This window comes from Gymnoscopelus microlampas (genome assembly GCF_963454915.1).
Source record: "Gymnoscopelus microlampas genome assembly, chromosome: 15".
Taxonomy (NCBI): domain Eukaryota; kingdom Metazoa; phylum Chordata; class Actinopteri; order Myctophiformes; family Myctophidae; genus Gymnoscopelus; species Gymnoscopelus microlampas.
Genome location: NC_139952.1, coordinates 17824830 through 17849714, shown reverse-complemented (window position 1 = coordinate 17849714; position 24885 = coordinate 17824830). Strand labels below are relative to the sequence as shown.

The 24885-nt window shown below is 39.9% G+C and overlaps 4 protein-coding genes across 4 annotated transcripts in view; 3 read left to right on the top strand and 1 right to left on the bottom strand.

Moving 5' to 3' along the window:
• The first annotated feature begins 579 nt into the window (after window positions 1-579).
• Window positions 580-3676, top strand: LOC311061155 (protein rapunzel-like). The gene is made up of 2 exons (XM_084079709.1): window positions 580-690; window positions 2559-3676. The coding sequence occupies exon 2, from the start codon at window positions 2623-2625 to the stop codon at window positions 3310-3312; it is 690 nt and encodes a 229-aa protein (XP_083935835.1). The 5' UTR covers window positions 580-690; window positions 2559-2622; the 3' UTR covers window positions 3313-3676.
• A 1390-nt stretch (window positions 3677-5066) lies between these two features.
• Window positions 5067-14521, top strand: krit1 (KRIT1 ankyrin repeat containing). The gene is made up of 17 exons (XM_084080763.1): window positions 5067-5243; window positions 6353-6520; window positions 6706-6862; window positions 7016-7108; window positions 7205-7334; window positions 7582-7825; window positions 8011-8126; window positions 8342-8485; window positions 10262-10418; window positions 10698-10805; window positions 11181-11337; window positions 11628-11779; window positions 12173-12339; window positions 12519-12606; window positions 12721-12927; window positions 13585-13701; window positions 14046-14521. The coding sequence occupies exons 2-17, from the start codon at window positions 6419-6421 to the stop codon at window positions 14133-14135; spliced, it is 2229 nt and encodes a 742-aa protein (XP_083936889.1). The 5' UTR covers window positions 5067-5243; window positions 6353-6418; the 3' UTR covers window positions 14136-14521.
• A 1401-nt stretch (window positions 14522-15922) lies between these two features.
• cyp51 (cytochrome P450, family 51) lies at window positions 15923-24073 on the top strand. Its single transcript, XM_084080755.1, has 10 exons — window positions 15923-16307; window positions 16575-16673; window positions 16901-17077; window positions 17175-17301; window positions 17882-18056; window positions 18501-18620; window positions 19179-19374; window positions 20244-20339; window positions 21397-21565; window positions 21862-24073. Exons 1-10 carry the CDS (start codon window positions 16146-16148, stop codon window positions 22038-22040), a joined length of 1500 nt encoding a protein of 499 aa, XP_083936881.1. The 5' UTR covers window positions 15923-16145; the 3' UTR covers window positions 22041-24073.
• The window catches only part of akap9 (A kinase (PRKA) anchor protein 9), a 99576-nt gene continuing 98754 nt past the window's right edge, over window positions 24064-24885 (bottom strand). The window contains exon 56 of the mRNA XM_084080368.1: window positions 24064-24625. Within this exon, the coding sequence (XP_083936494.1) occupies window positions 24582-24625 (44 nt within the window). The 3' untranslated portion in view covers window positions 24064-24581. The remainder of the gene's footprint in view (window positions 24626-24885) is intronic.

Here is a 24885-nt window from a genome sequence, read left to right as displayed (position 1 = left end):
CATCTGGCTATTTTCAAATAGCCGAGGTATGTTTATAGTGCACATACCTCGGCTATTTGAAAATAGCCAATCTACAAGCCCAACCTGCTATTTTCAACAACAACACTTTCCCTGTCCCTGCTGGCACAACATATTTTTAGATGGGGGCGGGGGGTGGTGGACAAATACATATTAATTAAAATGTTTTAGAGCCACTGGTTTAAACAACATTAGGAAGCAAGGCAAATAAGCAACTACACTTTAGAAACCAGCCCAAAAAACCTCAACCCGCAACCACCAATATTTACAAGAAACTTCATAGAAAAACAAGCCCAAAGTTGCTTATAATAAGCGGACATGGCAACACTGGACGCAGCCCACTGTACACTTAACCAGAACATCCACCCAATCAGCAATAGGCAAACATGAGTCACTACTGCCTGACAATACTCCATCGTACGACGGTGTCCAGTGCCCGAAATAGCCGATCTACACGCCCACAACGCGTCATGATGCACCACGTTGTGGGCTTGTAGATCGGCAATTAATTGTCCGCGGAACACGGTCGTACGGCAGGCTTACACCGTTCCTATGCCCTTATTTGACACAAAGGGGCTGGCCCTACCATGTCCGACGAGGAAAATGGTGGAAAGCAAAGCAACGTCTGACAGCTTGTGAGAGGAGGACTATCTTTCAGCAGTTTTATCTCTGGTAAGTAAACAAATGGACACCAGAATGCGTGACCTAAGGGCTATTTGAATTCTGTGTTGGGTTTGAACAGCAGAACATAAGGAAAGATAGATGATGAGACACATGTGAGATCAGGAAATGAGTGTGCACCATATGGCCAAAACAAATAACCTATGTAGCTTGTCTTCCCGAAAATGTTTTTTTTTCTGATGATGATGAGACATCATCACATGTGTATAATTGATTTAAGAAATCAGGAAACGCAGAGCAACCTGGTCAAAACAAACAAGGTATTGAAAAGGATTTCATTATGATGGGCCTTATCATAGGTTTACATGGCAATTTCTCTTTGAGGATCTGTTAATTTCCATTTTCAGGTTACACTAGTATGAATGAAGACACACCTACTGTTCCTCCCTGACATACTATTTCCCCTGCAGTGTAACCTTCAAGCAGATCATTATAGGTCATAGCTTTAACTGTGGACAATTATAATTGTCTGTTCTGTTGTTTTACGTGTACAGCTGAGCTAAACATTTAATTGTAATGCTTGCCTGCTACAGGCTACAGCGATACTTAAAGTTAATGTGTGCAATATGTTAATACTTATTTTCTAAATATTATTGATATAACATGATTATTTGCTTATGTAATAATACACTCAATTACACATACATCTTACCCTCAACTCACCATATGAACACAGTTACATTCCTCTCATTTCTGGGGTAACTCTCCGAATACTGTACATTAACATACTACTCTCAGGTTCACACACTTGCATTAGGTCATATGGGCATATTTCCATAGATAGATATTCTCTATATATGCCCCCCCCCCCCCTTAACCTGAGTATATGTCAATGAAAAATAGCCAGAGTAACTAATGCCCCGGTTTTTATGAAGCAGTTACTCACTTAGTGGGAAAGTATAGGCATCAATAAGACTATTGCCTTGTATGCTCAAACCAATTACTCAGATATCTTCCTTTTCACCTTAATGTCTACAAAATCATTCCCTCAGATTATTCAAAAGGTTATCATTATAACCCTTTCAGATTACAATAACACTCATTATTTATTAACTTATTTTAATAGAGTACTTCATTCATACAGTACATCCAGAGAGAGCAGGTAGACCTATAAGCTGTATTGCCTTGCTCTCTCCTCTCCGTTGCTGTTAATAATCAGCATGTAAAGTGACTCCTTTTGCAATAGTATGTATGCATACCCTGTCACAGTTGTTGGCTCTGCAATTTGAGAGGCACCCTGGGTTTCCCTGGTAACACTATACTGTAAGTCAGTGGTTCTCAACCTGTGGGTCGGGAGACTCTCACCCCAGGGCGGTCCCTAAATGATTTTGGTGGGGTCCCCAGTTTATTAGCTTAACGTGCAACATTGTTTTCTCACTCAACAGTAAACAAACCAACATATATAATAAATAGACCATTACTAATTCAAAAGTAACCAACAAACTATACTATAAAAACATCTAACTTTGGCCAAATTGTCAAATTTTACCTGAGAAAGAGCTCTTCTGAAAATAGCCGAGCTTGTAGATCTGCTATTTTCACAACATTTATCTGTGGAACCAAGTCAAACTAAATGTAATGCCTCAACTCCTACAATTCCAAGTGCTTGTCAGGTTGGGGGGTCCCCAGTTCAAATATGATTATTTTGGGGGGTCACAGCATGGAAAGGTTGAGAACCCTTGCTGTAAGTAACCGACAGTAGGATGCCTCAGAAAGCAAGCCTTTTAAAGTGTAAAACCTACAGTACTGAACCTGAAAAACGTGAAGACGGTTAAACATTTGACTTAACTAAACGTGCAATCCACAGAGATTCAGGAAGGTTTCAACCTTGTGAAACATGATACTCTCTCTCGTTTCAGCCTCCTGACTAATTTGTCTGGACCTTGGGGTTCGTAGGAGGCCGAGGAGCCAGAAGCAGCAGCCATGGCTAACGCAGAACAGATGAAGAAGACTGCGGTCAAGGTGTTGGGCTGTGTGGAGAAGGCGACCTCCTTTGCCTCCTCCATCGACCCCATGTTTGGTATCGTCTCCTCTCTGATCGGTGTGGTCCGCAAGGGCCTGGGGAGTGAGGAGGTACACGCTGCGGACAAGGACTTCCAAGCAGTCCACAGCAAGCTCACAAGCATTTCTGAACAGAACCGTCAGTGCCTGCGGCAGATCCGCATCGACGAGGTAAACCAGACCTTCGGCAAGTACGAGGAGTACATCAAACACCAATATGAAGCCTTCAACAACATGGTGAAGTACGTGAAGAAAGATCCAGGGAACGCCCAGGGCCACATGGATGAGTACGCAAGCATTTACGAGAAGGACAAGAGCGACCTGAGTCTCGACGTGTACTACCGCGGCGTAATGGGGACCGGAACAGTGTTCGGGAGGCCCCTGCTGAAGGTGTACCTGGACCACTGCGAGGGAGACCGCAAGATCATGGAACACCGCTGCTCCCACCTGGGCCACCTCTTCCAGATCGGCCTCATTGCCCTCATGGCCTACACGGCGGTTACCGAGGACGATGAGGACGAGGTTAGGGAGAAGTGGGGCAAGAGGGTGGAGGCTATCCAGAGCAAAATGCTGGAAGTCCTGAGTCAGTGCAAAGAGGTCAGCTCCACCTAAACCTGAGCTAGACTGGGCTAGAGTCGACGAAGGGATGTGGTCCTCCCTTTCGTGATATTTACTGCAGGGTTTACGTTTTAGATATTAGTGAAGTACAGTATATCCATCTCTCTCAGTATCTATACTCTGTCGTGGACCAATGAAAGAAACCAAATGATGTAATACAATCTGATATTTACCTTTTTCTTTGTGGGCACATACATTGCAAATGTTTTTTTCTTTTTTAAATAAAGTATGTTATTCTGGATTGTGTGCTACTGTATATTTGTTTCAAGGAAACCACTTAAGTTTGTAGAGTTGCACCTACCACTAAATGCTGATATGCAATATTTTATATAGTCTCTTCAATAAAAAATATAAAAATGATTGGTTCATTATTTCTCTGTGTTTCTTCTTTGTTATGTACAGCTTTAAAGGTTGATAAAGAAAAAGTACCACACTTTATATTTCAGTAACATTCTAATAATCAAAAATCCTATAAAAATATCTCTTAACTTTAAAAATAAGAGCAAAGGGGACTGTATTTTAATCATTAAACAATAAACTTTGAAAAAGCATGAACTCATCTAAGCCCAGCAGTTCAGGAGGGTCATTTTCTGTCAGTAAAGACATGTATGTTTGAATTGATCTTAATACATATATGACGCATGGTAAAATGGTAACTAAGCGAACAAATTTGTACATTTTCCATCCTTGATGTTTAATTGGTCTCTGTTTAAATCATTGAGCGTATATAAACATGCAGTGTGGTAAAGTAACTTAAGTACATTTACTCAAGCACTATACTTAATTACAATTTGAGGTACTTTTACTTTACTGGAGTATTTCCAATTTTCAATACTTTATACTTCTACTCCACTAATCTCAGAGGCAAATATTGTACTTTTACTCCACTACAATTATTTGAAATATTTAGTCAATAGTTACTTTGCAGATATAGATTATTTATAAAACATACATTAACCACTTTAGCCCTATTTTATACATTTTTTAAAATACCGATCTACAAGCTTTTTATACCGATCCACAAGCTCACAACGCATCGCCATGCGACGTGTTGTGAGCTTGCAGATCTGTTATTTTCAAACATTTTAGTACTTTTACTTTTGGTACTTCAAACATATTTTGATGCCAATACTTTTGTACTTTTATTCAAGTAACATTTTGAACACAGGCCTTTTACTTGTAACAAAGTATTTTTACATTGTGGTATTGCTACTTCAAAGATATAATTAAAAGTAATATTATTATAACATCATAAAATATCTCAGTACTTCCATTTCACCACTGTAACCATGTTATAGGCCACTGGTTCTCAAAGTGGGGTCCGGGGACCCCCAGGGGTACTTGAGGGGATACCAGGGGGTCCCCAGCTAAATGATTTATAGGAACCAAATGGACCCTTATGGGTCTGTAACTCAGAGTTAAATTAACATTGATTTTACAATATGAATTGGGGTCCCAGAGATACAAATGCCATTAAATGGAGGTCTGTAGCCTAATGCACGTCAAACGGGGTCCTTAAATTACAATGGTTGAGAATCACTGCTAGATCCGTACAAATCTTCTCGTATGGGGGTCCCTGTCATTATCTTTACAAATGGGGGTCCGCGGGCAAATAAGTGTCAATTTGGGGCTCCTTGACGTGAAAAAGTTTGAGAACTGTTATAGGCACTGAGTCCACCCCGCCACCAGAGTCCTCTGTTGTCAACACTGAGCCGTAATGTGACTCTTCTTGTCTGTTTCGCTTCGTTTTGGTGTTGCTGTTGTCGGCAGCAACCCTGCCCGATGTCAACGGCCTTAACGTTACACAGAACCATATTTATATGGTGATCATATTATTCAAAGTTGACCAGTGTTATTATGGACATGTGTTTAGGAAAATGAAGAACGACTCTACGTCACACGTTGGTGGAAATAACTCATTTTAGGTGAGTTTACTTTGAACTGCTTAAACGCGACAGTATGAGCCTGATCATTCATCTATAACGTTATATGCGGGGTTTTAAAAGTTACGATCGCAATACAAGTGACACTGTTAAGACAGAATCGTACAGTATGTACTGTAATAGTGTAATTAAACACTTGTATGAATAGAATAACTGTTTCGAGAAAGGCAACAGTTGGCTGGTTTCCGGGGCGTGACGTTCACACAAGTAGCCATCAACTCATATTTTAATTTCTGAATAACTATGTCTTGTTCACGTTATAGCTTCTATACAGTCAGTGGTGGAAGAAGTACTCACATCTACAAAGCTTGTAGATCTGCTATATTTCAAATTACTGAAGTACATAAGGTGCTGAAGTGGTTAATGCTTTGTAATACGTTACAAAAGTTTTCAAATAATTGTAGTGGATTAAAAGTACAATATTTGTTGCCTCTGAGATGTAGTGGAGTAGAAGTTAAAGTATTGAAAATTGGAAATACTCAAGTGAGTACCTCGAAAGTAAGTAGCCTACAATTGTGAGGTACTCAAGTAATTAGTTGAGTACATGTACTTAGTTACTTTACACCACTGGCTGCAGTAGTACATTTTACTAGGTGTGCACAAAGCTTGTATATTATTACAGGCCTAATAGTCAGATATAGGATTGTTGATCGATTACTTTTGAGTTTTGACGGGGTAAGTTAATAATTGTCTGCTATGTTCAGTAGCCTAAAACCAGCACCAAACAACGCTGTCAGCTTATTATTAATAATATAATTTATGAAACAGAAAGTTGAAGCATTTATCCTGATAATGTTTTCTATAATACTGGTAGCCTAGTAATACTTCTGTGCTGCTATCCAATGCTGTGTGCACTCATAACTTTTTGTTTTGCTATTTGCACACATGTAGGCTACCTAGTATCTAATATATAGGAGGCTCTATTATGTTCAATATCTATTATGTAGAATACATGTATAACCTGTGCTATAATATTGCTATATGTATAACTGGTCTATGTGCAATAGTTGATATATTGAATTGCAAGTCAAATTTATCATATATCAACCTACTTGGCCAATATTATTCAGATTTTGATTCTTATATTTCAGGTATGCAGATCCAGTGTTTGGTCCTTGTATAAGATGTTTTGATGGAACTAGCGGCAAGCCAACAAAATGGGCAACCAGGACAACCTCGAAGATGTGTTCGTTGCTGTCATTCGCCCAAAGAGTCAAGTCAGTTTGAGCTCAAAAGAATACCGGGCTAAAGCATATGAGGTAAATATACCTGTCAGCGATAATTGCTACAGAATTCATCACTCTGTTCTATCCTTGCCATCTTCTCACAGAGTTTTTAACATGAGTAAACTGTTCATTATTGGGTTTCACACAAATAAGCAATACTATTAATTATCATGTATATTAGTGCTGGCAATGACATAAATGTTCTTGTTCTCATTCAGATCCTGTTAATAGAAGTTCCCTTGGAAGGAAAAGAGAAGAAAAAAAAGAGGGTCCTACTAGCTACAAAGATCCAAACCGAGGGGGATAAGGCTAGATCCATTCTGGATTTTGTTGATGAAACCACCAAACCCATATCTAATAACCAGGGCTTCATCGGTGAATGTTGCACTTTTGTTACATTTGTATCAAATGATTCAATTCAGATAACATTTTTACACAAATTATTATTATTATAACTATTTTTGCCTCGAGTTTGTTACACTTAGAACAACCACAAACATATCCATAAAATGCTATATTTTGGTGCAGGAAAGCGTGTGGTGCATATGAAGAAATTCCCTTTGGATGGTGACAATGAAGGAAAACAAGCCTCTCTTTTTATTGTACCGGTCAGTGTTAAAGGTAAGCTGGAAACAAAAGCCTTGTTTAATGTATTCCTTACATACTGTTCTTCATCACTTATGCTATTTTTATGTGTATTGTCCTTTTTATGAACAGACAACAGCAAACAGATCTGCAATGCTGGAAGCCCCACTTTCTACTGCTTTCAGGATATCATGAGAGTATGTAGTGAGACCAGTGCCCACTTCTCTCCCATCACCTCCAAAATGCTTCTTGCTCTAGACAAGTAAGGACAGATGTTCTCTTTGTAAGGTCTTTATTTTCCCCAAAGAGCATTTCATAATGCAGCACAATATATAATTATTATTTAACCACTTTCAACCTGCCGTCCCTATTTTGGGTATGACATTATAGGCAAAACTTCTTAAAGCATAAATTGAGTCTTAAGTGGTTAACAAAAACAGTGAGATAAGTGTTATTTCACAAAACCATCTGTTTACACTGCCTCTTTCACTACTTACTTACCTCTGTAGATGGCTAGCAGAACAACACACTGTGCCTCATGCGATTCCGGCGTTGTTCCGGCCGGCACCTGTGGAGCGAGTTAAGACCAACGTCAGCAACCCAGCATATACCAGTGAGGGCAAACTGTCCGACGAGGGTCTCCACATGGGTTACACTGCCTTGGAGATAAAGAGCAAGATGATGTCACTGGAGAAGGCTGACATGTGCATCCAGAACCCACTCTATGGTTCTGACCTACAATACACAAACAGGGTAAGAGGCACCTCCGACTGTACTGGGAAAGATAACTACTGTATATCTATTATAAGCAAGGCATTTCCAGCTCTGTTAAGCTATTTGACTGATTCATATTGTGTATCGCTTTCTAATCGCTCCACTGTCCTTTAGTGTTTTTCCCCTCTTAATATTTATCTTGTTTTCCACTTTGATGTTTGAAGGTGGACAAAGTTATAATCAACCCTTACTTTGGTCTCGGAGCACCAGACTACTCCAAGATCCAAATTCCCAAGAGAGAGAAGTGGCAGCATGGCCCCAACAATGCGACAGAGGACAAGTAAGGGCTCTTCCTTCAATTCAAGAATACCTGTTATTGTCAACCTCTTTTTTTCTGCAAATACACTGGTGGGTCACCAGGCTAGCGAGTTTTGCCGCTGAAGACCTCAATGTAAAAAATACAACTCAAGACAAGCTCATTGTATTCCCATCCTTCTACAATGAATAGTTCATATGATAATGTGAATTACAATAACATCTCTCCCGTGTACCTAGAGAGCGCCAGTGGGTGGATGACTTCCCCCTCCATCGTAGTGCCTGTGAGGGAGACACTGAGCTGCTCTCTAAACTTTTAGACAGCGGCTTCTCTGTCAAGCAGTTGGACAGTGACCACTGGGCTCCCATTCACTATGCCTGCTGGTGAGTCCAATACTCATTTCACTATCCTAAAATATTCTGCCGTATAAGTTATTAGTTACCACACCCTGATCCCCCGTTTTCCACTTTTTTTTGACTGCTCTCCATACAAATAAAAAATAACATTCCATTAAAACTCCTAACAGGTTATGTATTACATAATGTATTGTTCAAGTATCATGTGTATAACAATTAACCAACTTCAACCTGACTATTTTGAGGGAATGTCATCATGTCATTATTGGCAAAAAACAAAAAAAGCTTAACGACAATTTTCAATAAAATTCCAATGTCCATGTGTTCCTCGCCATTACATACACATGTACTACCCAGGAAAGGGAGTGTCCTACGTATATATACAGACAAAGTCTAATCAATATTCCCATAGTTATCCTTTGAAGCACCGCACATTATTACCGCAAAATGAGAAGATAAGAAATAAGAACAGTGTGCCCACATTAATTAAAGCAACTGTGTACCTGTGCTTCCTATAGAGCACCGAAGTCTGACGTAATTTACACATCCTTGGTTTGTCTACCTGGTTCGCGGTTTTCCACCCTGTGAGAATGGCCGGCTTTGCGGTTGGAATTAGTACAGAGGCATGGAATAGAGTTCAACCAGACGGTGTATTTATTCACCAAACCAATACAGATAACATTCAATCATTGTTACCACACTGACATGGTGGCGTCTAGCTTTCCACCCCTCTCCTCTCTCTGAGGACTGGCAGCTTTTTATACCAGCTGCAGCTAATGAGCCCTGGACTGCTCCTTTCCAAGGGGTGTATTATAAATATAAAACATAGGGCTACATTAATACCAAATACATTTAACCCACATAATACATTACAACTCTCTATGACCTACAAACAAGGATCCTTCACACTTTACTACAACATAAATATGAGCAATTGCAAACACACATCACATCATAACCCCCTCTACTATCCTGATATGGTCCAGCCCAATCATGCTGGAAACACCAGGTACTGTTGAGCATTCAGTCAACCTCAACAATAAAACCTCACTACAGACATAATGCACTCTGTCCATATTGCACTAAGGTGAACTGTGCAAAATACAAAAAGTGCAAATGTGCCGTGCAAATATCATTCAATAAATAAGGGTTGTATCAAAAATACGTAACAGAGGACCTCTCTCTGTTACACACCCCCATTCTGACCGCCCCCCCCCCCCCCCACTGTGTTCCAAAAATAAACTAATGACCCTGGCGGTTTTACTCTTATGGATATGAAGCATCAACTGACGGTGAGAAAACGCTAATGTTACTTCCGCCGAATTAGTTACATTTTCGCCAGAAACAGACTGTATCAAATATAAGTGACTGACTATCATAAACGATACAGAACCTCCTCCCTGACAACATCGCCAAGACAGTTTGTTTATTTTTGGACCACAGTTCTTATATGAGACGATTCTATGATGACCCAATGTTATTCTCCATAGCGAAATTACTTTACGAACCTGGGGATGAACGAGTGACGTCAGGACTTCTGTACTCTATATACCTGAGCATGTCTATCAAATGCACGCCACCCAGTGTCTAGACATAATACTGAAAATTTATCAAAATAACATGCCAACACCAATAAAATTGCTCCTACAAAGTTAGAACAGCCAGTCTACAAGGTCACAACATCTTGCAGATTTTCATATTTTCGCTATTTCTATGCCAAACCGTCATATTACGAAGTATAAAATAGGGATTAAGTGGTTAAATGTTATTTAATTTATACAATCTGTGTTTTATTCCATAAAGGCATGGTAAAGTCGAGGCGACCAAGCTGTTGCTGGAGAAAGGCAACTGTAACCCTAACCTGCTGAATGGCCAGCTCAGCTCCCCACTGCACTTTGCTGCCAGAGGAGGCCACTCAGAGATTGTACAAGTCCTGCTGCAGCACCCTGAGATAGACAGAGTAAGAATTATTGCACTGCTTAAATTTTACAAAAAGAAAATCCTGATGGCCAAAAATTACCACCTATAGTGCTTGGGTGTTGCAGGGGTTAAGTGTATCCGAAAGCACCACAACTGTCTGCAAGATATATTCTTCATGGCCTTCTTTCGATAGGGAAAGGCTTTTTTTAATCTAACTGAACAACTTCACAATACATTCTTTTTACTGGCAAGGAGATGATGGCCTAACATTTTACAAAAGGGATTTAAATAAATTAAGCTTTGATTTACCTTCTAACAGCACATAGAAGACCAGCAGAAGAGATCACCCCTTCAAGTGTGTGAAGAGAACAAGCAGAATGAATGGGAAGAGACTGTGAAGCTCTTGCAGCAAGCCAACAACAAACCTGTGAGTCATAGCTAACCATTTCCACTGCATTCTGTCAAAATGTATGACACTAATTTGGGAACTGAGATGAAGAGAAAACGAAGGCTGTCCTTGACTAAATAAGTTCTTTGAGTTTCCCATAGAGGCTTTCCGGTATGTATTTTTCAAGGCCGATACCTATTCTGATATTTTGGAGAACAGGAAGGCTGATGGGTGTAATGACATGAAGCTAGTACAATGACATGAAGCTAGTACATTATACTCACCACAAAACTATCTCATAACAATAATGCTAATTCCGGATTACTTACCTCTTGCCTATGTTTACCACCCATTCCTAATTCATATGCAACAACTGTGTGCATGGATGTCTGTGTTTCTGTGTTGACTCTACAGTATGAGAAGGTGCGTATCTATCGCATGGATGGCTCGTACCGTTCAGTGGAGCTTAAACATGGCAACAACACGACGGTGCAGCAGATCATGGAGGGAATGCGTCTGTCTCAGGACGCCCAGCAGTACTTTACTATCTGGATCTGCTCTGAGAACCTCAGTGAGTCAACGCATGCGGACCAAAACCGGTTGCAATACCCATTTGTTCGTAACATTTGAACAATTAGTGCCTTCCGATTATAGCCAATGGCAAAAGCGAAGTAATGTTAACTACTGAAGCCCTATTTTGTACTTTGTCGTATGATTGTGTTGCTCAACGAAAATAGGTAATCTTCGAGCTCTTGTAGATCTGCTATTTTAGGTATGTTTTAATGTTTTGGAACATTCAACCCAAAATTGGGCCGCCAGGTTGCAAGTGGTTCATGCGGTGGTGTGTGTACTGTACGACAGATCTGCAGCTGAAGCCCTATCACAAGCCCCTGCAGCATCTGCGTATCTGGACAGAGATTGTGACCGACCTCACAGTGCTGGACCCCCAGAGGGAAAGCCCACAGCTCTTCCTCCGGAGGGACGTCCGTCTACCTCTCGAAGTCGAAAAGAAGGTAGATCTCATTGGACCAGCGGCAATGCGGTCACCAGCGAACGTCTGTCACAGGCCTGTTTTCAGTTCTATATTTAAAAACTGGAAGACAGTTCAAATTATTTTGGGGCGGTCCCCAGTTCAAATATGATTATTTTGTGGGGTTGCGGCCTAAAAAGGTTGAGAACCACTGTTCTAGCCGATTGCACTGAGTTTTGATGTGATGATGAAGATGACTCACCAACACTTCCCTGCCAATCAAGCGTTTGGCAGGGATAATGAACTAGATGTCAATTCCTCTCACACTACCGACCACAATGGAACTTTTTTGTATTATCCTTTAGCCTTAATGTCTGACTGTACCTCGTTTATATTTCTGACTAATAAAGTATTCAATCAATCAATCAAATTCCAGGTGGAGGATCCTCTGTCAATCCTCATCCTGTTTGATGAGGCACGCCACTGTCTCCTCAAAGGCTTCTTCCCCTCGCCAGACAGCAAACTCATCACTCTGGCCAGCCTTCTCCTACAGATCATCTACGGCAACTACGAGAGCAAGAAACACAAGCAGGGATTCCTCAAGTAAGACATTCGGTTTCTTGTGGAAAAATTAATGATTAATTATACATGAGAATGGATTGTTAAATTCAGCACAAATTAGTTGACATTGTATGCATTTCAAAAGAAAATGTTGAAAGTCTGCATGTTACCACAGACATAGTATTCAATTATTATATTAAACCATGTATTGTCTTCAACAGTGAGGAAAACCTCAAATCTATTGTGCCGATATCCAAAGTCAAAAGCAAAGCATATCATTGGACAAACAGGATTCTTCATGAATACAAGGTATACAGTATTTGCTCTTTCATGCTCCTTCAGTCCCTCTCATCTCACAAATTAAATCCCACTATCTCATTACGTGACACTAACCTTCCTCATCTTCATCTTCTTCTCCAACAGGCTCTGAGTACCAGTGAGGGTGTGAGTAAGGAGATGCACCATCTACAGAGGCTTTTTCTGCAAAACTGCTGGGACGTCTCTACCTATGGAGCAGCTTTCTTCACAGGCCAGGTGTACACCAAAGCCAGCGCCAGCAACCACAAAGTAATCCGTGTCTATGTGGGCGTCAACACCAAGGGCCTGCATCTCATGAATATGGAGACAAAGGTATCCCTTAATTAGGACCCCCTACCCCTTTTTTTGCTAGCTTGTTTATTTTACATTCCTCTTTATATTTTATATTTTTACTGTATTCCATATTTGTATTTGATTTGTGATTATCCTGGGTTTTTAGAAGGTGGCATACTACCATTTTCTGTTCCAGTTAATTTTCCCATAGTTTTGTTTGATCAGCTCTGCAGCAGATTTGAATCGTAAACACATATGAAGGTGACATATGTGTTTCCGGTTCAAGTCTGCTACTGCGTCAATCAAACTAAGCTATGGGAAAATGAACTGGAATAGGATATGGGTATGCCAACTTCTGGAAAACTAAGGATTACAGTTATGCACAGAGGCTATTTAATTCCATCTTCTAGAATCATGTCATGTATCATATGTGCCACTAGAGGGTGCTGAGAGCAACATTTCTGTGCAAACACTGGATTATAGAAGGACAGAAATGATACATTTCTGACGATTATGAACATACATTAAATACAGTACAGAGCATTTTGCTGTGTTATGTGGTATATATTGTGCATACTGTTAATTTTAGACACAATTTATATTTAACAACATTTTGGTCCAACCACAAAAGCTTTTAGACGTATATATTGTGCATGCTAAATATTAAGTAATAATTTTCTATTTTTGCATTCCCAGGCCTTACTCATCAGTTTAGAGTTTGGGGCATTCATGTGGCAGCTTGGTCATGCTGACCAATACTTTCAGATCCACAGTGTGGAGAACAAAATGAACTTCATTGTGCACACAAAACAGGTAACTCCAGTGGGACGTTCCTTACACTGTTCAAAAGATGCTGTGTGTGTTTGCAAGGATCTATAGTTAACCCCAACACCCCCAATTCTTGGGGGAACAGAAATAGCCGATCTACAAGCTTAAAACGCGTTGTGTTACGACGCGTTGTGAGCTTGTAGATCTGCTATTTCTGAGATTTGGTGTAGACTAGAGTGATATAATACCGTACCAAGCACAGTTGCAACTCAGGTCCGTTTCACTGAGAATAGAGGGTTTAAGTGGTTCATTCTTGGATTATAATTTGTTTTAATGCATTTTTGGGAGTTAACATAATGCTGTTTGTTTTGTGTTATTTTCATTTAAAGGCTGGCCTCATTGTGAAGCTGTTAATGAAGCTGAGTGGACAGATGACCCCAAATGACAAAAGCTTATCAGACAAATATGCATACGGCTGAAGAACTATTGAAGACAATTTTGTTGACCACGAGCCCAATGTGTGGGTTCTTCATGGACTAACTCGTCGAGAGGAGGGACCTCTTACCAAATGCAATCTTTTTGTATGTTACACAGGGTTACTGATATATCTTTTGCATCTGCACATGCATTTGGATTTTCATAGGATATTGTATTATAAACAACACATTGTGCGATGTTTTTGTAAATATGTTTATTTAATGATTTCATGGTTTGTTTTAATAAACGGAATGATCTACATGTATATATATAAACATTGTATATGTTTATATTTTTCACTGTAGCCCTATTTCAATACAAAGTTATTTATTCAAAATATGATTTAAAAGTTAATAATATTGGCCAAATAATAAATATCAAATGAATGTTAATAAAGCTTTTAAAGTTTTTAAAAGAAAATAGTAAAATAGTAAACAGTCTGCCTAATATTTTCATGTCACCTGATAGAAATTGTGTGTGTGTGTGTGTGTGTGTGTGTGTGTGTGTGTGTGTGTGTGTGTGTGTGTGTGTGTGTGTGTGTGTGTGTGTGTGTGTGTGTGTGTGTGTGTGTGTGTGTGTGTGTGTGTGTGTGTGTGTGTGTGTGTGCGTGCGTGCGTGCGTGCGTGCGTGCGTGCGTGCGTGCGTGCGTGCGTGCGTGTGGTGAGAGAGAGAGAAAGAGAGCCATTTTAATGTATATCTCATACACATGCATTTTATAGGCTATACATATATAAATGTACCATCAACGTATTTTGGCTCAAAATAACATTCCGACCCAAATCAAATGATATGTAAACATAATATTAATATGCAAGCCAGTAGGAATTTGGCATAATGAGTCCCCTGAATCCTTATCACAAAAATCTAATCTGACTATGATTCTTTGGACTTTTCTAACATACTGTTTTAGAATAAATAAGAACTTTTTTTTTCCCCCCCACCAATCGAAACAAATATATTCTTCTGCAAACACTTCACAGTATAAAGTGCATAAATTCATAGCTAGGGGCCCTAGGGCAGGTCTGGTCTAACAGGCCCCATCCATGGTGTAGTCACAATACATGCTACTGTAGCCTATGGCAGTGGTGTAAAGTAAATAAGTATATGTACTCAAGTACTGTACTTAAGTACACTTTTCTTTACTGGAGTATTTCCAATTTTCAGTAATTTTACTTCTACTCCACTACATCTAGAGGCAAATATTATACTTTTACTCCACTACAATTATTTGAAAACTTTAGTTACTAGATAATTTGTAGATTTTGATTATTATTACAAAACACACTAACCACTTCAGCCGTGTATATATTTCGGCCATTTGAAAATAGCAGACCTACAAGCTCACAATGCGCATTTATTTGTGAGCTTGTAGATTGGCTATTTTTTAATACATTTTGAACTTGAAATGGGACATTCTGCAGAATGAGTACTTTTACTTTTGGTACTTTAAGTACATTTTGATGCCAATACTTTTGTACTTTTACTAAAGCACAATTTGAATTCCGGACTTTTACTTGTAACAGAGTATTTCTACATTGCAGTATTGATACTTTTACTTAAGTAAAACATTTTATTACTTTTAACACCACTGGCCTATCTGGGCCATGACAAGTAGTGACATCATATAGCCAGACATGGGTTCAGGTAGCGGCGGCCAATCACACTACAGAACGGCCCAAGTTGTTTGATGGACACGAAGACGGCAGCCAATAGAAAGCCTCGCTTGGTCAGGCGGGGGCAGGACTTTGTATTGACAGGTAGCCTCGACTGTTACAGGCTGGAGGAAATATTAACAACAGCCTCTTCATTGTCATTTTAACAGTACTTTTGCATGCTTAGTGTTGCATGCAATGATGATCACTTTGAAGAACTGAAGTTATTCCTATTGGTCTCTGCGCTGGGAGAAGCAAGGAGCATCGTCTCTGCGGAAAAACAACGGATTAACCTTATTTCTTATTGTCCAGAAGTCGATTTTTGCTTGTGGGGTAAAATATCAAACCCAGTGAGTTCCGATGGCGTTGCCTTTATATCAGATCAGCAGTAAGCTGCTGGAAGACACCCTCTGGAAAGTGAGCGACAACCTGACATCAGTGGTCCTGGCAGCCTCAGTGATCACTCTGACTATAGGATATATATCTAAACTGTTACTGAAACAGTCTTGTGATAAAGATCTGGTAAGTTAATAACACATACAGAATATACAGTGTACACAAAATATAAATGTTTACATAGTTAACTATTTTATTTAGTTAAATATATTATTATAATTGTTCTGTCTTAGTTTCCCCTGTATATGGCCTCATATGTGCATCATTTGGTGATCTGCCTGGTTTATGTTTTCCTTAAATAATATACAAAAAAATATCATAAAAAATATATATATAGTTAATAAACAAGTGAAAATTTAAATTCACATTTTTGTCTTGTCTTTGTTTCTATAGAAACCACCTCCATACATCCCCTCTTGGATTCCATTCCTGGGACATGCCATTGCATTTGGGAAAAGCCCCATTGAATTCCTTGAACAGGCATATGATAAAGTAAGTGATTAAAGTTTACTCTTGAGTCTTGAGTGCAAAGGCATGCATAACTGAACCTATTATGGGGGGGGGGGGCTATTGTGAAGTAGCCTATAATATTCCCCCCTTCACAATTGAATCTTTGTAAGCTAGACAGTAGGCCTAAAAGTCTCTCCATAGCCTCTCTATTTACTCTGTTTGAACAGTTTGAGGATCTTAAACCTGATTTCTTTGTGGTCTATTCACAGTATGGGCCTGTATTTAGTTTTACAATGGTGGGCAGCACTTTCACCTACCTGCTGGGCAGTGAAGCAGCTGCACTGATGTTCAACAGCAAGAATGAAGACCTGAATGCTGAAGATGTCTACTCTAGACTGACCACTCCAGTCTTTGGCAAGGGAGTTGCCTACGATGTACCAAACCCTGTGAGTCAAATATAGCTGGTAAAATTACAGCAAGTTGAATAACTAACTTGGAGAGAAACGGATATTATCCTCATCTCCTACATTATACATTTGGCAGATCTTTCTGGAACAGAAGAAGATGTTGAAAACCGGGCTGAACATCGCTCATTTCAAACAACATGTCAAGGTCATCGAGGATGAGACCATTGAGTACTTTGAAAGATGGGGAGACAGTGGAGAGAAAAGTAAGATCTAATCATCCCTTCCATATAACTTTCTTTACTGCAACCTCCCATTGCTCGCTGTGATTTGTGTCATTGTAAAGCACTTTGGAACCAGAAGCCTAATCTATACTTTCTTGTACGGCCGTGTCAGTTACCTTCGACGAGCAACACCATATGACGATGTACAAATTATGCTTTAGATTAAAGAGGTGATACAGAACATATAGACAAATTAGGGGTGCAGCAGTTAATCAAACTAATCGATTATTATTTTTTATAAAATAATTGATTTATAATCAATCCCTATTTTAGGCATGTCATTATAGGCGACAGGTTTTAAGAAAGTAAAAAATAGCTGATCTACAATTCGACGCGTTGTGAGTGGCTATTTTCACAAATTTTGCTTAACACTGTTGTACAGCGAAGTTTGAAATAATGATTAAGAGGTTAACCGATTTGTTACATCAAAACTTCAAAAATATACAAACAAGAAACGTGCTTCGATAGAATAATCGCTAAGAAAATAATAGATAGCTTCAGCCCTAAAAAGAATGACTTCCTTTCTTACTTAGCCTGTCCCCATGTCTCTCCTTTTCATCAGATTTGTTTGAGTCCTTGGCTGAGCTGATCATCTTGACAGCCAGCGCTTGTCTCCATGGGCAGGAGATCCGCAGCATGCTGAATGAGCATGTGGCCCAGCTCTATGCTGACCTGGATGGAGGATTCAGTCATGAGGCCTGGCTTCTACCTGGCTGGCTGCCCCTGCCCAGCTTCAGGTAGGACAGTGGTTCACAGACCTTTTAATTTCGATGACCGCCAGTTTGGTATGCATTTGTCCATGGACTCCCAGCCCAATAAGGGTCGACTTGGATCCTAACCATCAATCATTTACATGGGGACCCCCTGGAACCCCTTCAAGGACCCCCAGGGGTCCCCAGAACCCACTTTGAGAACCACTGAGGTAGGGTGAGGGCAAGTGACAGAGGTTCATTCACTCTTTACTCACGCACAGGACAAAGTCTACAAAGAACATTTATAACATGTTTATAACATTAGAAAAACAGAACATTACTTTAAGTATTTGAAGTCAGAAAATAATTTCCATTGTCTTTGAGAGAACTACAGTCTGTTTTTCAACTAATATTATTTAACGATACACAAAAAAACATTTATATGAGGCTTGGACAAAATGGTTAAAATGCACTTGTCTCTCTTGACAGGCGGAGGGACAGAGCTCACACAGAGATCAAGAATATCTTCTTCAAGGTGATTCAGAAACGCAGGAAGTCCAGTGAGAAAGTGGATGACATCCTGCAAACTCTTATTGATGCCACCTACAAGTAAGAGGACATGAATCATTTAGTATTTGTACGCATGGATCATGTAGTCTTGAAATACTTCGGTATGACTGCACAGTTTCTAGGCTCATCCTGCTCAAATGTCTTTCTATATCTCAACACCGTACATGTCAACTCACTAGCAATAGTGAAAACTCTTAAACTGTTAGCATAACAAAATTGTTTCATTTATAATGTCTCGACACTGACAGCATACAGTAATTAACCAATAAAAACTGACATGGTTTAGTTTTTGCCGCATTCCTAAGCTAATAATTTGATGACTGGCAGAGGTTCCGATAGGAGACTCACTTGTATCTCCTACCGGAACCGCTGCCTACCGGTCCGCCGGTCATCAAATGAATGGCTTAGGATAGGAATACGACAAAAACAAAAAAATATCCATGAATTCAAGTCTCCATGGGGTGACTAATCGATGGAAAAAAAGTCATTTTGGGGGTGAACTATCCCTTTAATCTCACAGCTATACGGACTGTAAACATTTGACACAATAGTTTTAAGGAATAATATTTGAAACATTCCCATTTGTTCTCTTTTCAGAAATGGACAACCCCTGAACGACGGTGAGATAGCAGGGATGCTGATTGGTCTCCTCCTGGCGGGTCAACACACTTCCTCCACCACCAGCTCCTGGATGGGCTTCTACCTGGCCAAGGACAAGGAGCTCCAGAACCGCTGTTATGCTGAGCAGAAGGCCGTCTGCGGAGAGGACCTGCCTGTTCTGGAGTTGGACCAGGTACGGTTATGTCAAGAATCACGTGTACTGGTGGTCACAAAGCCCCCTCTTTATATTTGCCACCGTCCTATATTACATACTATAGAAAGAAACAACACAGTACCTGCTTTCTCTTAAGAATTCTGTTTCACACACAGTGTATGAAATATATGTCTCAAATGGTCTTCCATGAAAGAGACAGACCATGTGGAAACCAGGTGAAAGCCAGGATTCACTTTCTGATTTCATTCACTTCAGTTATGAACGGGAGAATTAGGGTTACAGTCACATATTAGATGCGCTTCATACACGTCAGGAACGTCCGCTTCCACGTTCACTTCTAGTCTATAGGAGCAAAGTGGTGGAGCTTCCTGTTGGGGCGTGTTGACGGCATCGATGCGTGTGAAGATCAACGTGTCTGAAGCTTTGAGTTCAACAAGAAGCTCCATCATTGATCCCACTTGGCAGCCACGTGTGGTTTTCTTTCAGTGAGCCAACCACGGCAACATAACTCCAACAAACAACACGCCAGAAAACCGGCACCAAGTTGGCAAGCCAACATGGGAAGTTAACGTGTCTGACACATCGGCATGCGTTGGCTACAAGGCTTCCTTAGCGGTCCTTAAAAAGTCTTAAAGGGAAACTTCACCAATGTTTGACGTACGTTCTGTATGCCCGACAATGTGTGATTGTTTAGCGACATCAACATTTTGTGGAGAAATATTTCTTTGCCACTACATTATGTCGTTTGACAATTGTGGCTCCGAGCATAAATTGGCCTTTTATGTAAGATAAGCAGTCCTTTCTCTGCATGGTTGTGTGGTATATTGGGGGTAGTGCAGAGTACTTGCTTACGCACTCCTAACAATGTTCATTGTTGTCCTCCTCAGCTGAAGGACCTCACCTTGCTGGACCGTTGTTTGAAGGAGACCCTGCGGTTGCGACCACCCATCATGACCATGATGAGGATGGCCCGCTCAACTCAGGTAAGAACAAACATCTAGTGAGGCTGAAGCCTAGTCCAGAACAATGACTTGCTATGTGCCACGTTGAAACTTGCAACCACTTGCCACAGAATCCCCAAAACCTTTGTTTGCAAAATTCTAATACTGGACAGACATCAAGGCGAGATCATTTACTGATTCCATAGCATGTCAACTTATTTTATTATATTGTGTATATACTGTATAGTAAATTGTAGGCTATACTTTTATATAAAAACATTAAGTAGCTATACACTCTCCCCTTTACTTCTTCTCGCTTGCTCTTGTTTGCTCGCTCTCGTCTTCTCTCTCCCTCTAAAAAAAGTGTGTGTGTGTGTGTGTGAGAAAGACAGCAAGAGAGGGGGGGACAACATGTTGATGCCATTACATTGGTTTGTGAGATCAGAAATACGTTGCGTTGCTTGCGATTCGACAAGTTGAATCGCTTGCAAATCAATCAGCCGACCTGAAACAGGGTGATTCAGACTGTTGCGAGTCTTGCGACTATTCTCTGCAACGCTCTAAAAACTAGGCTTTAGGGGCTGCTGTTACTGATACCTGTTGTTCCTTTACATTAGTAATACCCATAGCAGGTCACTAGGATGGAATCAGATTACAGTGCATCACATGTGTTGTGCCTCTTTTTGTTTGGCCATGAGATTCACTATGAATAACTGAATTTAGTGAATTATATACATTCAATCAAACAAGGTAATTATTTAGAAGATCCATTCATTTTCTACATCTGATTTTCATGACTCAATTTCTTGACATTAATAATATGATTAAAAAATCATTCATTGTTAACACCCCTTTTGGCTTATTCTGTCGAACAGTGATTCTCACCCCCATAACTATGGGTTATGGGGGTCCTTGAAATTAAAACGTTTGAGAACCACTGATGTAGAAGCATATTCTTAACACCACAGCTTTAGCTATTAAAATTATACTGTACGTTGGCATATGATGGTATAACTTGTCGAAAAATAACAGATTTTCAAGTGAAAAACATGACGCGATTATGTGCCTATAACCACGTCTTCCGCTGTGTTTTTTCCAGACTGCGTCAGGTTACACCATCCCAGTGGGCCACCAGGTCTGTGTCTCTCCCACAGTCAACCACCGTCTACACGACACCTGGAATGAGAGGATGGAGTTCAACCCCGACCGCTACCTCAATGACAACCCTGCTGCCGGGGAGAAGTTTGCCTACGTGCCTTTTGGAGCTGGTGAGATCAATTAGTTTAACCATTTAATCGTCTCTTCTTAAAGAGAGTAAAGAGTAAAACAGACCTGAGTTACAACTGTACTTGGATCACTTTTCACCGAATGTTCACCTTTTATGCCCACAATAGAGACACTAGGTTTATGGGGTTAAAAATAAACTGGTATGTCAGTGCGTGAGACCAATTGCAGGAGTCTGAAATACAAAAACACTAAGCCATCTTGCAGGCAAATAAATAAATTATGTACTTTAAATAATAATTCAAATAGGATACAAATAATCCTTTCTCCATCCCTGTAGGTCGACACCGCTGCATCGGGGAGAACTTTGCCTATGTCCAAATCAAAACCATCTGGTCAACCATGCTGCGCAAGTATGAATTCGACTTGGTGGATGACTACTTCCCCACCATCAACTACACAACAATGATACACACCCCAAACAACCCTGTTATCAGATACAAGAGGAGGCAACACTGAGACGGAGGTGGAGACAGTTGGAGGAGTCGAGGGATAGTGACATGACACATGAGGATAGTCTTTCTGCTTGCTTTCAAAGAGAGACGGCAAACTCTTAATGGGACTTGGAACATTCAGATGATGTAGATCAGGGGTGTTAAACTTATTTCGTCGGTGGCCAGATTGGCCAAAATGCGACTTTGTGATCTGATGACCTTTTGACTGTGCATGTGTGCCGTGCATGCTCCCAATGCTGAAAGGCACAAATGGCCACAAAATGGTTACAGGAGAACACAAAAAACATGCTGGGTAACTTTCTTAGGCTAGTTATTTCATTTTTATTTTTCATTATGGTTCAAATCAGAACTGAAACCTTTTTTTCCTTCATTAGAGATTTGGTTCACTATTGATTTTAAGTATTAGCCAGCTCAGAATAATACCTTCACACGTACCCAAACACATAGCCTACAGTTGAATTCAGATGATAAAATAAATGATAAATGCCACTATGTTAATGGGATGTTCTTGGTAACTTTGCTTAAATCTTAATCATGCTTAGCACATTTTATGAATGAGGTTGAAGTGTGGACATTGCTGCTGGAGAGTGCTGGAGAACCAACATGCACAATTGCTTTGTAGCCTACCTAGATTCACCAGTAAGTGGTGCTATATAATAAGTAATAAGGGTGCTCAGGTGGGAAAAGTCAGCAACAGTGGTACTTTGTACCAGTGAGTACACCAACGTTGATCATGATACTCCAACTTAAAAAACGTAGTCTAATTGAATTGTTTGAGCACAGCCTCTGCCCAACCAGCGGATTTCAATGTGGCAGTGTTTACTCAGTGGGTTGTTAGCTGCTGCTTTAATCGTTTTCAATAGACCACCGAAGTCCTGACGTCACTCGTTCATCCCCAGGTTCGCAAAGTCATTTCGCTATGGAGAATAACATTGGGTCATCATAGAATCGTCTCATATAAGAATTGTGGTCCAAAAATAAACAAACTGTCTCGGCGCCATTGTCAGGGAGGAGGTTCTGTATAGTTTATGATAGTCAGTCACTTATATTTGAAACAGTCCGTTTCTGGCGAAAATGTAACTAATTCGGCGGAAGTAACATTATCGTTTTCTCACCGTCAGTTGATGCTTCATATCCATAAGAGTCAAACCGCCGGGGTCATTTGTTTATTTTTGGAACACAGTTCTTATTTGACGCGATATTAAATACGTCTATGGGATTCAGAATGGGGGTGGAAAACTGCGAACCAGGTAGACAAACAAAGGATGCATAAATTACGTCAGACTTCGGTGGTCTATTGTTGTCCATAATCATACAATGGCAGCTTTGACAGCGGCAAGTGGGAGAGCACTGCTGCAACAGATAGATAACTGGACATCATACACAAATCATCTTGTGGGCCAGCTTGGCCAGCTTCTCGGGCCAGTAGTTGTTTGACACCCCAGATCTAGATGATTGTGCTGCATCCTGTCTAGATGTGAAAAGTTTGAGGCATTTTTTCTTCATGTCCAATCTGATGTCTGTCCCATTTTCTTTTCATGCTTTAATACAAGGCCTGAAATATCCACACACTAGATAAATACTGGAGGTGGATAGACTGTTAATGAGAGTACATTATGACATATGTCACTGGAATTGATATTCACAATGTGAATCATTTTAAGAAATGTAATGGTAGAGTAGTTTTGACCTGATGCAGTGCCTTGCTGGTGGGGAAACACCTCTGGTGATTGAATCAAGAGTTGGAAGCCATGGCCCTTATACTGCATAATTAGTTTTTGTTGATGGGGTGTGTGGGGGGTAGTTGTTTGCTTTATTATTTAGTCATTGAGTTCCATTAATGAAAACCATTGATGGTGTTGCACGGTCAATGTCACAACCATTCATTTGTTTAACAATATTTGTTTCATTTTCATTGTTGAAGTTGATTTGACTTTACTTGTTAGACAAAACTGATTTCACTGTGGAGTAAGTTGAATAAAAATGATTGTTTGTTGCTTAAACCTGAGGGAAATAAAAAAGATATATACTTTCAAATATTATAGTCATCTTTATTTCAGTTTTTGACAAAATACCCAGAAAATTCAAAGAGGCTACCCGTTACAAAAATACGTTCTCTACAAATGTCCTCTGTAGTCTGTCTGAGAAACCGGGCTAAACAAAACACAGTGTAGTGTATAATATCCAGTAGCAGCCTCCTTAACAATGAAGCCAAACATTCTCTACATAAAGTTCCACCCATACAACAACACATACACAGTATAAATTAATTAAGGTTTTTTTAAATTAGCATTTGACAAATATATACGATTGCTGTTCATCCACAACAAAGAGGCAGATCAAATTACAAACATAGCTGTTTTCGAGTGCTGGCGACAAAAGCCTGATTATGAGATGTCATACATTAAAACAAAAAAAGGGAAGGGGGTTTTGGTCCACATGGAATATATTGTCCACACCATAATGATACAAAACAGCAGAGCGCTCAGCACAAGAAAAGGCAACTGAGTTTCTTCAAGCCAGTTCCAAAGTAACGTAGAAACGTCTATCTTCTCAAGCCAAAGTGCAATTGAGTATATGAGGAAGACCCTGTAGAGAAACAGAGAGAATACAAATGAAAAAGACAATCCTATCTCCACCATTAAAGACAGGGCAATAGGTCATTTAAAATTCAAATAATATGAAAAAACAGTACCTATGTTATAACTTGGCAATCGCATAAACAATAAATATGTTATATACATCTTGGAAGTCTGTGTTCTAAATCTGCCCCGCCCCCTTTTCACATACTCAAGTTTGTGATGTCAGGAGTGGAAGGAGATCTGACCTATAAACAAATACAAGGAAAC

Excerpts from the sequence above, each read along its gene's own strand:
- cyp51 (XM_084080755.1), top strand. The coding sequence starts at position 16,146 with ATGGCGTTGCCTTTATATCAGATCAGCAGTAAGCTGCTGGAAGACACC. Across the intron at positions 16,674-16,900 it reads TTGAACAGGCATATGATAAA|TATGGGCCTGTATTTAGTTT; the intron begins GTAAGTGATTAA and ends GTCTATTCACAG. Across the intron at positions 21,566-21,861 it reads CTACGTGCCTTTTGGAGCTG|GTCGACACCGCTGCATCGGG; the intron begins GTGAGATCAATT and ends CCATCCCTGTAG.
- LOC311061155 (XM_084079709.1), top strand. The coding sequence starts at position 2,623 with ATGGCTAACGCAGAACAGATGAAGAAGACTGCGGTCAAGGTGTTGGGC.
- krit1 (XM_084080763.1), top strand. The coding sequence starts at position 6,419 with ATGGGCAACCAGGACAACCTCGAAGATGTGTTCGTTGCTGTCATTCGC. Across the intron at positions 11,780-12,172 it reads CTCTCGAAGTCGAAAAGAAG|GTGGAGGATCCTCTGTCAAT; the intron begins GTAGATCTCATT and ends ATCAAATTCCAG. Across the intron at positions 12,340-12,518 it reads CACAAGCAGGGATTCCTCAA|TGAGGAAAACCTCAAATCTA; the intron begins GTAAGACATTCG and ends TGTCTTCAACAG.